This window comes from Balaenoptera physalus (assembly GCF_965194825.1).
Source record: "Balaenoptera physalus genome assembly, chromosome: 20".
NCBI classification, from domain to species: domain Eukaryota; kingdom Metazoa; phylum Chordata; class Mammalia; order Artiodactyla; family Balaenopteridae; genus Balaenoptera; species Balaenoptera physalus.
The window spans coordinates 12,969,649-12,984,190 of NC_138901.1; the positions used below are offsets into that span (position 1 = coordinate 12,969,649).

General features: G+C 45.1%; 1 protein-coding gene across 5 annotated transcripts in view; it reads right to left on the reverse strand.

Moving 5' to 3' along the window:
• The window catches only part of WDR45B (WD repeat domain 45B), a 28,431-nt gene extending 14,516 nt beyond the window's left edge, over positions 1-13,915 (reverse strand). For 2 of the 5 annotated variants that reach the window (XM_082442161.1, XM_082442160.1), the window contains exons 1-2: positions 13,702-13,914; positions 9,365-9,439 (exon numbers count right to left, since the gene is read on the reverse strand). In XM_082442161.1, the coding sequence (XP_082298287.1) occupies positions 9,365-9,439; positions 13,702-13,768 (142 nt within the window). In that variant the 5' untranslated portion in view covers positions 13,769-13,914. Of the gene's footprint in view, positions 1-9,364; positions 9,440-13,701 lie in introns of all 5 variants that reach the window. The other 3 variants (XM_082442163.1, XM_082442162.1, XM_082442159.1) reach the window with 3 other exon arrangements.
• Positions 13,916-14,542: the final 627 nt, after the last annotated feature.

Sequence of the window (14,542 nt, forward strand, 5' to 3'; positions counted from 1 at the left end):
GAAGTTTCAAATTTGAGGCCTAGTAGAAACCTTAGAAAGGACTCTGTGCTTAACATTATCCACAAGGAACACAGCTCTCCTTATAAACAATTTAATGGTCCTGTGACACACAAACCACCTCAAGTAATTCTGGCTGTAACAGGATGTGGCCACAGCCCAAACTCAAAGGACTACAATGCTTCAGTCCTTAAACCGCTCTCGGCTCAGTGTGCGGCCTCAGACCCATGACCACGCAGGAATCCTTCACCCCACAGTGCGGGACATGCCTCCATCACCACAGGCACCACCTGGTTCCCTGGATGCACTCACTAGGCACAGGGAGATTAGCTGCTGGTTAACCTTCAGCCTCGGCCTTTACACTCTTGAAGAGATTAATGGACTCCAACAGACCAAAGCTGAGCAAAACTTGTAATAACCGGCTATTAAACAAATGCTGAGCACCAGTGGGGGAGAAGACGGTCTCTTCAGCAAACGCTGTTGGGAAAACTGACAAAGAAGAATGAAGTTGACCCTTAACTTGTATCATGTACAAAAGCTAACTCAGTGGACTTCCCTGGTGGTGCTGTGGTTAAGAATGCCTGCCAATGGAGGAGACGGATCCCTGGTCCGTCGATGGGTTCGATCCCTGGTCCAGGAAGATCCCACATGCTGTGGAGCAGCTAAGCCCGTGTGCCACAACTACTGAACCTGCGCTCTAGAGCCCGCAAGCCACAACTACTGAAGCCCACGTGCCTAGAGCCTGTGCTCCGCAACAAGAGAAGCCACCGCAATGAGAAGCCCGTGCACTGCAATGAAGAGCAGCCCCCGCTCGCCGCGCAACTAGAGAAAGCCCACACACAGCAATGAAGACCCAACACAGCCAAAAATAAATTAATTAATTTACTTAATTAATGTTTTTAAAAAAGCTAACTCAAAATGGGTTAAAGACCTAAATGTAAGATGATCCAAAACTACAAAACTCCTGGAAGAAATCGAAGGCAAAAAGCTTCATGGCACTGGACGTGGCAATGACTTCTTGGACATGACATCAAAAGCACAGACAACAAAAGCAAAAACAGACTGGGACTTCCCTGGTGGTCCAGTGGTTAAGACTCCACGCTCCCAGTGCAGGGGGACCAGGTTCAATCCCTGGTCAGGGAACTAGATCCTGCATGCCGCAACTAAGAGCCCGCATGCTGCAACTAAAAAAAAAGATCCTGCATGACACAACTAAAGACCCTGCATGCCGCAACTAAGACCCAGTGCAGGCAAATAATAAATTTTTTTTTTAAAAAAGCAAAAACAGACCAATGGGACTACATGAAACTTTAAAACCTTTTGTGCGTTAAAGAAGTTATACTGAAAAGGAAACCTACAAAATGGGAGAAAATGTCTGCAAATCATATACCTGATAAGAGGTTAATATCAAAAATATATAAAGAGACAGTTACAGAAAGATAGAGAAGATGAAAAGGCAGAGGGCTATGTACCAGATGAAGGAACAAGAAAAAACCCCAGAAAAACAACTAAATGAAGTGGAGATAGGCAACCTTCCAGAAAAAGAATTCAGAATAATGATAGTGAAGATGATCCAGGACCTCGGAATAAGAATGGAGGCAAAGATTGAGAAGATGCAAGAAATGATTAACAAAGACCTAGAAGAATTAAAGAACAAACAAACAGAGATGACCAATACAATAACTGAAATGAAAACTACACTAGAAGGAATCAATAGCAGAATAACTGAGGCAGAAGAACAGATAAGTGACCTGGAAGACAGAATGGTGGAATTCACTGCTGCGGAACAGACTAAAGAAAAAAGAATGAAAAGAAATGAAGACAGCCTAAGAGACCTCTGGGACAACATTAAACGCAACAACATTCGCATTATAGGGGTCCCAAAAGGAGAAGAGAGAGAGAAAGGACCAGAGAAAATATTTGAAGAGATTATAGTCGAAAACTTCCCTAACATGGGAAAGGAAATAGCCACCCAAGTCCAGGAAGCGCAGAGAGTCCCATACAGAATAAACCCAAGGAGAAACACGCCGAGACACATAGTAATCAAAGTGGCAAAAATTAAAGACAAAGAAAAATTATTGAAAGCAGCAAGGGAAAAACGACAAATAACATACAAGGGAACTCCCATAAGGTTAACAGCTGATTTCTCAGCAGAAACTCTGCAAGCCAGAAGTGAGTGGCATGATATACTTAAAGTGATGAAAGGGAAGAACCTACAACCAAGATTACTCTACCCGGCAAGGATCACATTTAGATTTGATGGAGAAATCAAAAGCTTTACAGACAAGCAAAAGCTAAGAGAATTCAGCACCACCAAACCAGCTCTACAACAAATGCTAAAGGAACTTCTCTAAGTGGGAAACACAAGAGAAGAAAAGGACCTACAAAAACAAACCCAAAACAATTAAGAAAATGGTCATAGGAACATACATATCGATAATTACCTTAAACGTGAATGGATTAAACGCCCCAACCAAAAGACACAGACTGGCTGAATGGATACAAAAACAAGACCCATATATATGCTGTCTACAAGAGACCCACTTTAGACCTAGGGACACATACAGACTGAAAGTGAGGGGATGGAAAAAGATATTCCATGCAAATGGAAATCAAAAGAAAGCTGGAGTAGCTATACTCATATCAGATAAAATAGACTTTAAAATAAAGAATGTTACAAGAGACAAGGAAGGACACTACATAATGATCCAGGGATCAATCCAAGAAGAAGATATAACAATTATAAATATATATGCACCCAACATAGGAGCACCTCAATACATAAGGCAACTGCTAACAGCTATAAAAGAGGAAATCGACAGTAACACAATAATAGTGGGGGACTTTAACACTTCACTTACACCAATGGACAGATCATCCAAAATGAAAATAAATAAGGAAACAGAAGCTTTAAATGACACAATAGACCAGATAGATTTAATTGATATTTATAGGACATTCCATCCAAAAACAGCAGATTACACGTTCTTCTCAAGTGCGCACGGGACATTCTCCAGGATAGATCACATCTTGGGTCACAAATCAAGCCTCAGTAAATTTAAGAAAATTGAAATCATACAAAGTATCTTTTCTGACCACAACGCTATGAGATTAGAAATGAATTACAGGGAAAAAAACGTAAAAAAGACAAACACATGGAGGCTAAACAATACGTTACTAAATAACCAAGAGATCACTGAAGAAATCAAAGAGGAAATAAAAAAATACCTAGAGACAAATGACAATGAAAACACAACGACCCAAAACCTATGGGACGCAGCAAAAGCGGTTCTAAGAGGGAAGTTTATAGCTATACAAGCCTATCTCAAGAAACAAGAAAAATCTCAAGTAAACAATCTAACCTTACACCTAAAGAAACTAGAGAAAGAAGAACAAACAAAACCCAAAGTTAGCAGAAGGAAAGAAATCATAAAGATCAGAGCAGAAATAAATGAAATAGAAACAAAGAAAACAATAGCAAAGATCAATAAAACTAAAAGTTGGTTCTTTGAGAAGATAAACAAAATTGATAAGCCATTAGCCAGACTCATCAAGAAAAAGAGGGAGAGGACTCAAATCAATAATATCAGAAATGAAAAAGGAGAAGTTACAACAGACACTGCAGAAATACAAAGCATCCTAAGAGACTACTACAAGCAACTTTATGCCAATAAAATGGACAACCTGGAAGAAATGGACAAATTCTTAGAAAGGTATAACCTTCCAAGACTGAATCAGGAAGAAACAGAAAATATGAACAGACCAATCACAAGTAATGAAATTGAAACTGTGATTAAAAATCTTCCAACAAACAAAAGTCCAGGACCAGATGGCTTCACAGGTGAATTCTATCAAACATTTAGAGAAGAGCTAACACCCATCCTTCTCAAACTCTTCCAAAAAATTGCAGAGGAAGGAACACTCCCAAACTCATTCTATGAGGCCACCATCACCCTGATACCAAAACCAGACAAAGACACTACAAAAAAAGAAAATTACAGACCAATATCACTGATGAATATAGATGCAAAAATCCTCAACAAAATACTAGCAAACAGAATCCAACAACACATTAAAAGGATCATACACCACGATCAAGTGGGATTTATCCCAGGGATGCAAGGATTCTTCAATATACGCAAATCAATCAATGTGATACACCATATTAACAAATTGAAGAATAAAAACCATATGATCATCTCAATAGATGCAGAAAAAGCTTTTGACAAAATTCAACACCCATTTCTGATAAAAACTCTCCAGAAAGTGGGCATAGAGGGAACCTACCTCAACATAATAAAGGCCATATATGACAAACCCACAGCAAACATCATTCTCAATGGTGAAAAACTGAAAGCATTTCCTCTAAGATCAGGAACGAGACAAGGATGTCCACTCTCGCCACTATTATTCAACATAGTTCTGGAAGTCCTAGCCACGGCAATCAGAGAAGAAAAAGAAATAAAAGGAATACAAATTGGAAAAGAAGAAGTAAAACTGTCACTGTTTGCAGATGACATGATACTATACATAGAGAATCCTAAAACTGCCACCAGAAAACTGCTAGAGCTAATTAATGAATTTGGTAAAGTTGCAGGATACAAAATTAATGCACAGAAATCTCTTGCATTCCTATACACTAATGATGAAAAATCTGAAAGAGAAATTATGGAAACACTCCCATTTACCATTGCAACAAAAAGAATAAAATACCTAGGAATAAACCTGCCTAGGGAGACAAAAGACCTGTATGCAGAAAACTATAAGACACTGATGAAATAAATTAAAGATGATACCAACAGATGGAGAGATATACCATGTTCTTGGATTGGAAGAATCAACATTGTGAAAATGACTATACTACCCAAAGCAATCTACAGATTCAATGCAATCCCTATCAAATTACCAATGGCGTTTTTGACAGAGCTAGAACAAATCATCTTAAAATTTGTATGGAGACACAAAAGACCCCGAATAGCCAAAGCAGTCTTGAGGGAAAAAAACGGAGCTAGAGGAATCAGACTCCCTGACTTCAGACTATACTACAAAGCTACAGTAATCAAGACAATATGGTACTAGCACAAAAACAGAAACACAGATCAATGGAACAAGATAGAAAGCCCAGAGATAAACCCACGCACCTATGGTCAACTAATCTATGACAAAGGAGGCAAGGATATACAATGGAGAAAAGACAGTCTCTTCAATAAGTGGTGCTGGGAAAACTGGACAGCTACATGTAAAAGAATGAAATTAGAATACTCCCTAACACCATACACAAAAATAAACTCAAAATGGATTAGAGACCTAAATGTAAGACTGGACACTATAAAACTCTTAGAGGAAAACATAGGAAGAACACTCTTTGACATAAATCACAGCAAGATCTTTTTTGATCCACCTCCTAGAGTAATGGAAATAAAAACAAAAATAAACAAATGGGACCTAATGAAACTTCAAAGCTTTTGCACAGCAAAGGAAACCATAAACAAGACGAAAAGACAACCCTCAGAATGGGAGAAAATATTTGCAAACAAATCAACGGACAAAGGATTAATCTCCAAAATATATAAACAGCTCATTCAGCTCAATATTAAAGAAACAAACACCCCAATCCAAAAATGGGCAGAAGGCCTAAATAGACATTTCTCCAAAGAAGACATACAGACGGCCACGAAGCACATGAAAAGATACTCAACATCACTAATTATTAGAGAAATGTAAATCAAAACTACCATGAGGTATCACCTCACACCAGTCAGAATGGGCATCATCAGAAAATCTACAAACAACAAATGCTGGAGAGGGTGTGGAGAAAAGGGAACCCTCTTGCACTGCTGGTGGGAGTGTAAATTGATACAGCCACTACAGAGAACAATATGGAGGTTCCTTAAAAAACTAAAAATAGAATTACCATATGACCCAGCAATCCCACTACTGGGCATATACCCAGAGAAAACCGTAATTCAAAAAGACACATGCACCCGAATGTTCATTGCAGCACTATTTACAATAGCCAGGTCATGGAAGCAACCTAAATGCCCATCGACAGACGAATGGATAAAGAAGTTGTGGTACATATATACAATGTGCTGGGCTGACCAAGCAGGGCGTGGAGCCCACAGGACCTGCTCTGAAACTGGAGGATGTTGGGCCATGGGTAAGGCCCCGACAGACTGTCAGGTCAGGCAGGTGCTGAACCGGGCAATGTCAGGGACTGTGTGTAAACAAGTCACCTCTTATTTCCAGACACTGGGTAGTCTCACTGAGGACCCTGCCCATATTATTCATTACTGCATCCTCAGCCCCCAGGGCAGCACTCAGTGGGCTCAGGAACAAGCAGACTCACCTGCTGCTCCACCTGTCACTCGGCATCCCCTCTAGGCCTCTGTGTCCCCTCTGCTTCCCCACACATGGCTGCCAATGTTACATGTGTGAGCACTGGTCACATGGAGGAAAAGGTGGGCGGCGCTAAAGACAAGGGGACTCCTCTGGACCCTGCTGCCCGCCTTGAGGACCTTGCACGTTCATCCAGTGTAGGCTACAAAAGTTCTAGTCAGCTTTGGAATGTGGGAGGGTTGTGTTTCTAAATGAAGAGTGGAGTCGACTTTTTAGTACTTTTTAGTACTCCTTTTACTTCTATAACCACTTAGATATAATTTTATCCAAAGGCATCACTCTTGACACATCTTTGTTCAAATTATGATTTGAACCTTCCTTCCAGGATATGCTTGGATGTGTACGTGATACACATGAATCGGAGTTCTACACTCTGACCCCACAGCATCCCTGTGAGAACACCACGTGGGCTGTGCTCCCAGGGCTCCCACGCCTCCCCTGAGCTGAGCCACGCTGCTCTGTGCACGGCACGCAGGACCTACAACACCTCGGAGAAGAAAGCTGCCTCCACTGGGGCCCCAGGATGCCCACAGCATCCCAGCACTGCCAGCTCCACCCAATGGTGGGTGTGCCTGCAAGACGCATTCGACTCATGGCCAGTCGTGCAGTCCCCTTACTCAGAGCCACAGTCACAGCAGAGACAAGGCTGAGAGCCCAGATCTGGGAATGACCCTACAATGCAGGCACACTTTGTTCCTCGTTTAGGAAAGTAAATCTCAAAGATAAAAAAGGAATAAGGTCAAGTCTTCTGCCTATTTTCTACTGTTGAGTTAGCTGCCAGAAATGTAGCAGCAGACTAGCCTGCAAGTGCATGTAGAAGTCCTTAAACACATCATTAGTAAGCACCACACAGCCCTACTGGATCCCTCGCAAATTCAAAATTCGCTACAAGCTAAGCTCAGGGACGGCCTGCCCCTGACACAGTGCAGCTGAGCAGGGACAGGGAACAAACACGGCACTGTGACATGACAGCAGCAAATCTTCCTGGCACTTAGGAGGTTTAGACGCTTCTTGTTTAACTTATTTTTATAAGAAATCCTAGATTTACTGGAAACATTTCATTAATTAGGAAGCAGTTTTTAATATGCCTCTAATGATTCAACTTTGAAACTAAAGTCTGTAACTCCGAAGTTTGTAGGTCAATTTAAGTAAAAAGTATCTTGAAATTTTCAAGTTAAGCTGTTTCAAAATATTTTATAACTATTTTTCTGTATAAAACAGAGTTGTCAGGGCTTCCCTGGTGGCGCAGTGGTTAAGAATCCGCCTGCCAATGCAGCGGACACAGGTTCGAGCCCTGGTCCAGGAAGATCCCACATACCGCAGAGTAACTAAGCCCGTGCGCCACAACTACTGAGCCTGCGCTCTAGAGCCCGCGAGACACAACTACTGAGCCCACATGCCACAACTACTGAAGCCCGTATGCCTAGAGCCCGTGCTCCGCAACAAGAGAAGCCACCGCAATGAGAAGCCCGCGCACCGCAACGAAGAGTAGCCCCCACTTGCCGCAACTAGAGAAAGCCCATGTGCAGCAACGAAGACCCAACGCAGCCAAAAATAAATAAAACAAATTTATTTAAAAAAAAAAAAGAGTTGTCTTAATTCACTACCTAACCAAAACAAAACAAATAGAAGTCAGCAGCATAGAAGACTGATAGGAGACTTCCACTGTCGCCTGTAACACTCATTAATCCCAAAGACCCACTCTTTAAGGGTAACACTGTTGCCACCAACGACAAGGGCACAAGCTTACAAAGCACTTTCTGTGTGTACCGCCACTCGTCTGTGTGTCTCACGCGTCCTAATTCACCCATCTTTACGATAACCTTAGGAGGTAGGCACTTATCATCTTCATTTTTCACACATCAAGAAACTGAGGCCCACAGAAGGTGAGGAACTTGCCCAAGGTTACACAGCAACGTGACAAGGGGCAGAGCAGGACTGGGATCTAAATAGTGTGGGCCCAGAGTCTGAGCCCTTTACTAACCAGCTACATGGTCTTTCTCTAATAAATAGAAGTTATAGACTTCAGCTTACAAAATAAACTCCTGAATATAAAGCACCACTTACTGTTTTACATACCAGGGTTGTATGGAAGATTGTACTTGACAAAGAGGTTCCACCACCAAAAAAAAAAATTCTGAAAATCCCTGATGTAGGATATTAGTCGTCAAAATGGAAGGGAGTTGATAAGGAAGCTTAAGAATGCAGTGACTTCCTCTTACAGATGAGAAACAGTTCTTGCATCAGAAAATATAACTTGCACGTTGAATAAAAACCAAAACCACAACTGCAGGAAGAAAAAGGATGTTTCTCATTGTTTACGATTTATCTGAGATTTGTTCACCTGTTGGCAGATAAGGACCAGGAGACACTAAAAGCTTAAGAAAAATACATAGGAGAAGAAGAAAATGGGATGATTCTACCTGTAAATTACACATTTTTCCCGTCAAATGGGAAAAGGACCACCATTATTTTATTTTACCAAGAGAATTCCTAATTCCAGTTTTTGAAAACTTGTATTCCATGAAAACATAATTTAAGACACTGAAGTAAGTAAACAGAAGCAACTATATTGCTACACTAGTATTTTCTAAGTGGGTCATTTTAAGAGTCAAAGTCCCACGTGCTGTAACTAAACCCCTCACTTGAGCTCCCTACAGCTTCACCTTCAACAGGAAGAGTGAAGTGGCCAGCACAACCGCACCTGGTTCTCTCAGCAGGGCTAGCAGGTACTGGATTCACCAGAGTACCCAGAGTCCCCAACACCCGCTGAATCACCACTGCACCCGGCCCACAGAGCCCAGCACTCATAGAAGCTCAACGGAAGAAAGAGGACAGCTGCATCCAGGCTGACAGGGCCACGAACCCTGTTCACTTCTCAAAACCAGCTCCCCTCTAACCTGCAAGATAAAATCTAGACTCTACGGGCTGGAAAAGGGCAAAACCAAGAAATGTCAGTTACTCTTACCTTGTTTCTCTTTTTCCTTTAGTGGATCGGTGTTATAGACTCGGAATCCATTTTCCATCCCACACGCAAAGCACCCTAAAGTGTGAGACAGACAAATTAATCACCTCACTGGGGTCTCAGCTGAGGACCCCAGGCCTGGACCGGCACAAGCAAGGGGTCCAGAGACAGTGACCTCTCCCAGGAACTCTTGTGGATGCTCACACCACACGAACGTGGTCTGCAAGCGTCACTACGACTCTCCTCATGAACTGTTATCAGAAGATTTGCACGTCACTCCACTGCCCCCTGCAGGGCCCTTCGGGCATCCCGTGGACCAGGCTCACTTAACTCCAGCACGAGGGGTTCACCGGCTACTGCACCAGCCACTCTGCCACTGCGCACTTCCCTCAACTCCCGCCTCTAATGCTCACAACTGGCCTCCCCATTCCCAACACACCTCTCAAGGACTATATCAGCCAAGAAGTCCTAGAGAGGCAATGACAAACAAGAAAGTCCATGAGGACAGCCACAAAGCGGGCAACCCCAGCAGGTATGGACATGCCCAGTTGGGGAAGGGGGGGAAGGGGGGGAAGGGCTGGTGTGGATGGTCTTCTAAAAGGCAGCTTGAGGTCTCCACGACCTCACTCCCACTTGGAACTAATCCTAACTCCCTAAACCCCTGTCATGGTCACCATCCCCAAGTCACACACCAGATTGTTAATGGTCCAATTAAAGGCACTGTTATGAACTGAATGAAGCACTCAAGTTTCAAGACAATCCTGTGACCTGGACTTCACTTGCCTAAGTGTGATCAAGACCACATTAATCTCCTTCAACACCACCTATGAAGCTTGTGGCCAGAAGGAGAAACGCCAAACCCTCCACTTCTTTTTCCAAGACAAGCTGCAGAGCCTGGACCCTCACTGCGACCGCACTACTGGCCTGAATGCGAAAGCCACCCTCAGGGTCTCTTCCCCTGGTTTTGATCTGCGTTCCAGCGTTGGGACGACATTATTCTATCCTATCAGCCACCCCTGCCCCCAACATAGAAAGCATGCTTCTATTTTTTGTCCAAGTTATTTATACAACTGCAAGGACCATGACAGCCTCCTCAGGAGTTGGAGGCTGTTCTGCAGTCAAGTCTCAGGCACTTTATCTGGGCCCGGAGCCTGACACTCACTCTAAAGTGCAGTGTTACTTATTATCTCTAACTTATTCTGGGTTGTAACTCCCTCTTTGTGTTATTGGAATCATGTAATCTGGACAGGGGAACCAGAGCTTGGCTTTCTGGAAAATATGAAAATAATACAGAAGTCGAAACTTTTCCCTTTCTTTCTCAACTATTACACCTTCCACAAGTTTTAAGCCTGCACCTATCTTATTTGTCTTCACCAGAACACATATATTTCTGACAAGACTTGTATAAAATAAACAATCCCTACAAATCCACAAGAAAAAGGCAGACAACCCAACAGAAAAATGAGCAAAAGATTTGGACATTCCACAAAAGAGAATATCCAAATGGTCAATAAACACACAGAATCAGGGAAATGCAAATACAATCTCACACATACCACAATGACATCTACTAAACATCCACCAAAAGGGCCAAAATAATGGAAAATACACCAAATGTAAGGAGTGTGTAGAACTCTCACGGGAACTCTCAAAACTGCTGTTGGAGGGCAAACCAGGACAACCACTGCAGAAAACTGTTTGCACGACTACCGCTGTCAATTCTACTCCTAGGTATACAAGCCTCGCAGAAATGACAACATACGTTCACCAAAAGACAGGTATTAGAATGCTCACAGCAGCATCATTATGCTCATAATGGCTCCAAACTGGGAATCTACCCAAAGACCTACGAATGGTTCAATGGATAAATGAACTGTGATATATTCACACAAAGAAACACCGCACCAGTGAGAATGATCTACAATTATACTCAACGGTATGGAAAACAAAAATCTCACAAACATGATACTGAATAAAAAAGCCAGAAACAAAACACAATACGGCGAGGCAAAATTAATCTATGTCATCGGAAGTCAGAATGGGGGAGTGGCTGGAAGGAGCACAGGGTGGCCAGGTGTTTGGTTTCTTAACCTGGGTGCTGTGGAAGGTGTTTTCAGTTTGGAAAATTCACCAAGCAGAATACTTAGGATACGTGCACTTTTCTGTAAGAATAGTGTGCTTCAATTAAAAGCTAGAAGAAAAGGTACTACAAACACCGCAAGACTGGAAACCACTCACTAAGGAGGCTAGGCATTATCCTTGCTATTTTGGGGGTAGGGGATATAATTAACGGATTTTACTTGGTTATCATACAAAACTTGGCATTAATCTTCTCATTCTTGCTAACTTAACAAAACTTTTCCCCCCAGAGAAGTGTTCAGGCCAACAGCTGGTGACCAAGCACAGTGCAGAGGAAGCCGACTGGCAACAGGGCATCAGAATCACTGAAGGGCATTCTTCTATGCATGAGCCATATGCAGTCCACATGCAAGTGCTCTTCGCCCACACTCCAGAACCACAGCAGAGGGAGCCAGCGAAGTCAGCCTGTGGCCTCAGTCTCGGTCGAGGCAGGACAAGCTAGTCTACAGAGAAGGTGTGTGTACTCAAACCCTGTGTTTCCCACGGGAGGAGAAAGAAAAACGGCAGCCAGATTATAGAAATGTACATATTAACACCTCAGAATCTTGAAAACTGTAATGCAAGTTATCTTTGGGAGAAGACAAGTCAAAAGTTTAAACAATTTAAAATTATAAGCAAATGTTTCTAAAGTTGCAATGGGAGTGCTAAAAAAGCTTAGTAAAAATTAAAAATCAGTATAAAAACAAAATGTAATGAACTCAACAATCTGGCATAAATTTACACTATAGGGAATTAGGTTAAGGGTAAGCAGAAGCTTAAGTATAAAAGTATTTATTTTTTCCAGCAACACTGTAAGCTTTACTTGTAATTTATTACAATGAAATGAGGTGGTTTTACAAAAGTGAGAGTGTATTTTTCAGACAACTGAAATATATCCATCTAAAAGCCAGTGCTGTATTTTCTAAATAATCTTTGATGAAACCTTTATAAAAAACATTACAAACTTCACTAGTTTCTAAAATAATCAGCATCATCGTGAGCCTCAATTATTATATTGAAACTTAGTACAAGGATGCCTCATCTGGCACTAAGGCAGGTGTAGAAGATCTCGCATTTAAAGGGCCTCAGAGTCAGTAAGCTTTCTGCTTCTGTGTTTGCTTTTCAGGGCCCCTCCCCTACTATCAGCCACTCACGTCTTTCCATTGAAAACACATTTGTTAAGGAGTTGTTGTAACCCGGTTAACTCCTTAAAGAGTTCTCAATTATTATCAGAACCTATTAAAAAACCTACTGGCCCTCCTGTGGAAATCAAAACCCCAAGTGTTCTGCCACATACTGCTGGATGCCCAACATGTGGCCCCAAAAGGGCACCCCAACGTGGGGCCACACCACCTGCGGTCCCCAGCCCAGCCGCCCCCATCCCACGTTCTTCCCCACGTCCAGCTCCACCCCTCCAAGAACCCTTCCTGCCCTCAAGGGCTACTCCTCGAAGGAAAACCCCTGCCTCGCCTCGGTTCCCAGACACACTTAACTCTCCCGGGGCCCCACAATCAGGACCCTGGAGCCATAACCCCACAAGCCCAAGTGCCCACGCGCTGACACAGCGGGGCCACCTCCGCCCGGCCTATTTAACTCTACACTAAACAAGCTCCACAGACACGGGTCCTGCAGTTCCTGCTTCTGGATTCTCTTCAAGCCGGCTTCCAAAGCGAACACTCGGAACCGACGCGGGTCCCCCTCCCCGGGTGAGAGTGGGGCGCAGCCCCGCAGCCCGCCAGACTCGGAAACGCGAAAAATGCCATTTCCCCAAAGTCGTGCTGGACGGTCCGGTTTCTACCCAACAAAAGAAGAAAGTGTGAGTCCGGCGCTTTTTTCCCTATGAAAATCAACAGAAAACACGAGGACCTTCGCGGACGAAGTCCTGAGCCTGGGGGGCCGTCCTCACCTCGGCGCGACCCTGTCCCGGCCGCTGGGGACCCTAAAGCGACAGGAAAGAACCGACGCCGCCCGGAAAATCCCGTCACCGTCCGACCGGGGTGGGGGGTGGGCGTCGGGGCGGTGGGCGAGCGGCTAGGAGGTGGGGCGGCCGGGGGGGAAGGGAGGGACGCCGGGGGGAAGGGAAGAGGCGCCGGGGGAGGAAGGGACGAGCGGCCTGGACGCGGTACGGACGCTGCCGCAGGGCGCCGAGGGCCGAGGGCGGGACCCCGCTCGGAGGGGCAGCGGCGGCGGGAGGGCCGGGGCAGCCGACGGGCTTCCCTCACCGTGGTCCTGGTTGAAGCCGGCGTAGAGCAGCCCGTTGCCGTGCGGGTTGCAGGGCAGGAGGTTCATGGCGCAGCGGGGTCCACCGCGCCTCAGCGCCGCATGCCGCTCGGGGAGGCAGGCCGCCGGGGTGCCTCTGGCCAGCTCCGAGGCCGCCGCGGCCGGAAGCGAAAGGCCCACCGCCTGCGCGCGCAGCCAGGGAGCCGCGGAGCGCCGAGCACATCCACCCGGGGCCTGCCGGGCGGGGAGGGAGCTCCGAGAGCGTCACGTCTATGGGGGGCGGGGCCATGCCCGAAGAGGGCTGGTCGGGTCGGTTTGGGAGCTGGGCCTGGTCTGAGGGGCGGGGCCGCGTCTGTGGAGGGCGCATCTGGGGGCGGGAACCACCTGTTCCAGTGGGGGGGAGACCCCCGCAGTGCCGCCGAGCCCTCCAGGGGGGCGGCGATTCAAAGGGACAGCCCAGGGACTTCCCTGGTGGCGCAGTGGTTGGGAATCCGCCTGCCAATGCAGGGAGCACGGGTTCGAGCCCTGGTCCGGGAAGATCCCATATGCCAAGGAGCAACTAAGCCCGTGTGCCACAACTACTGAGCCTGCGCTCTAGAGCCCGTGAGCCACAACTAGGGAAGCCCGCGCGCCTAGAGTCCGCCCTTAGCAACAAGAGAAGCCACCGCAATGAAAAGCCTGCGCATGGCAATGAAGAGTAGCCCCCGCTCACTGCAACTGGAGAAAGCCCAAGCGCAGCAACGAGGACCCAACGCAGTCAAAAATAAATGAATAAATAAATAAATTAAAAAACAAAACAAAGTGACAGCCTTGCCCCTTGCGTGACCCTCAGGAGCACGCAGG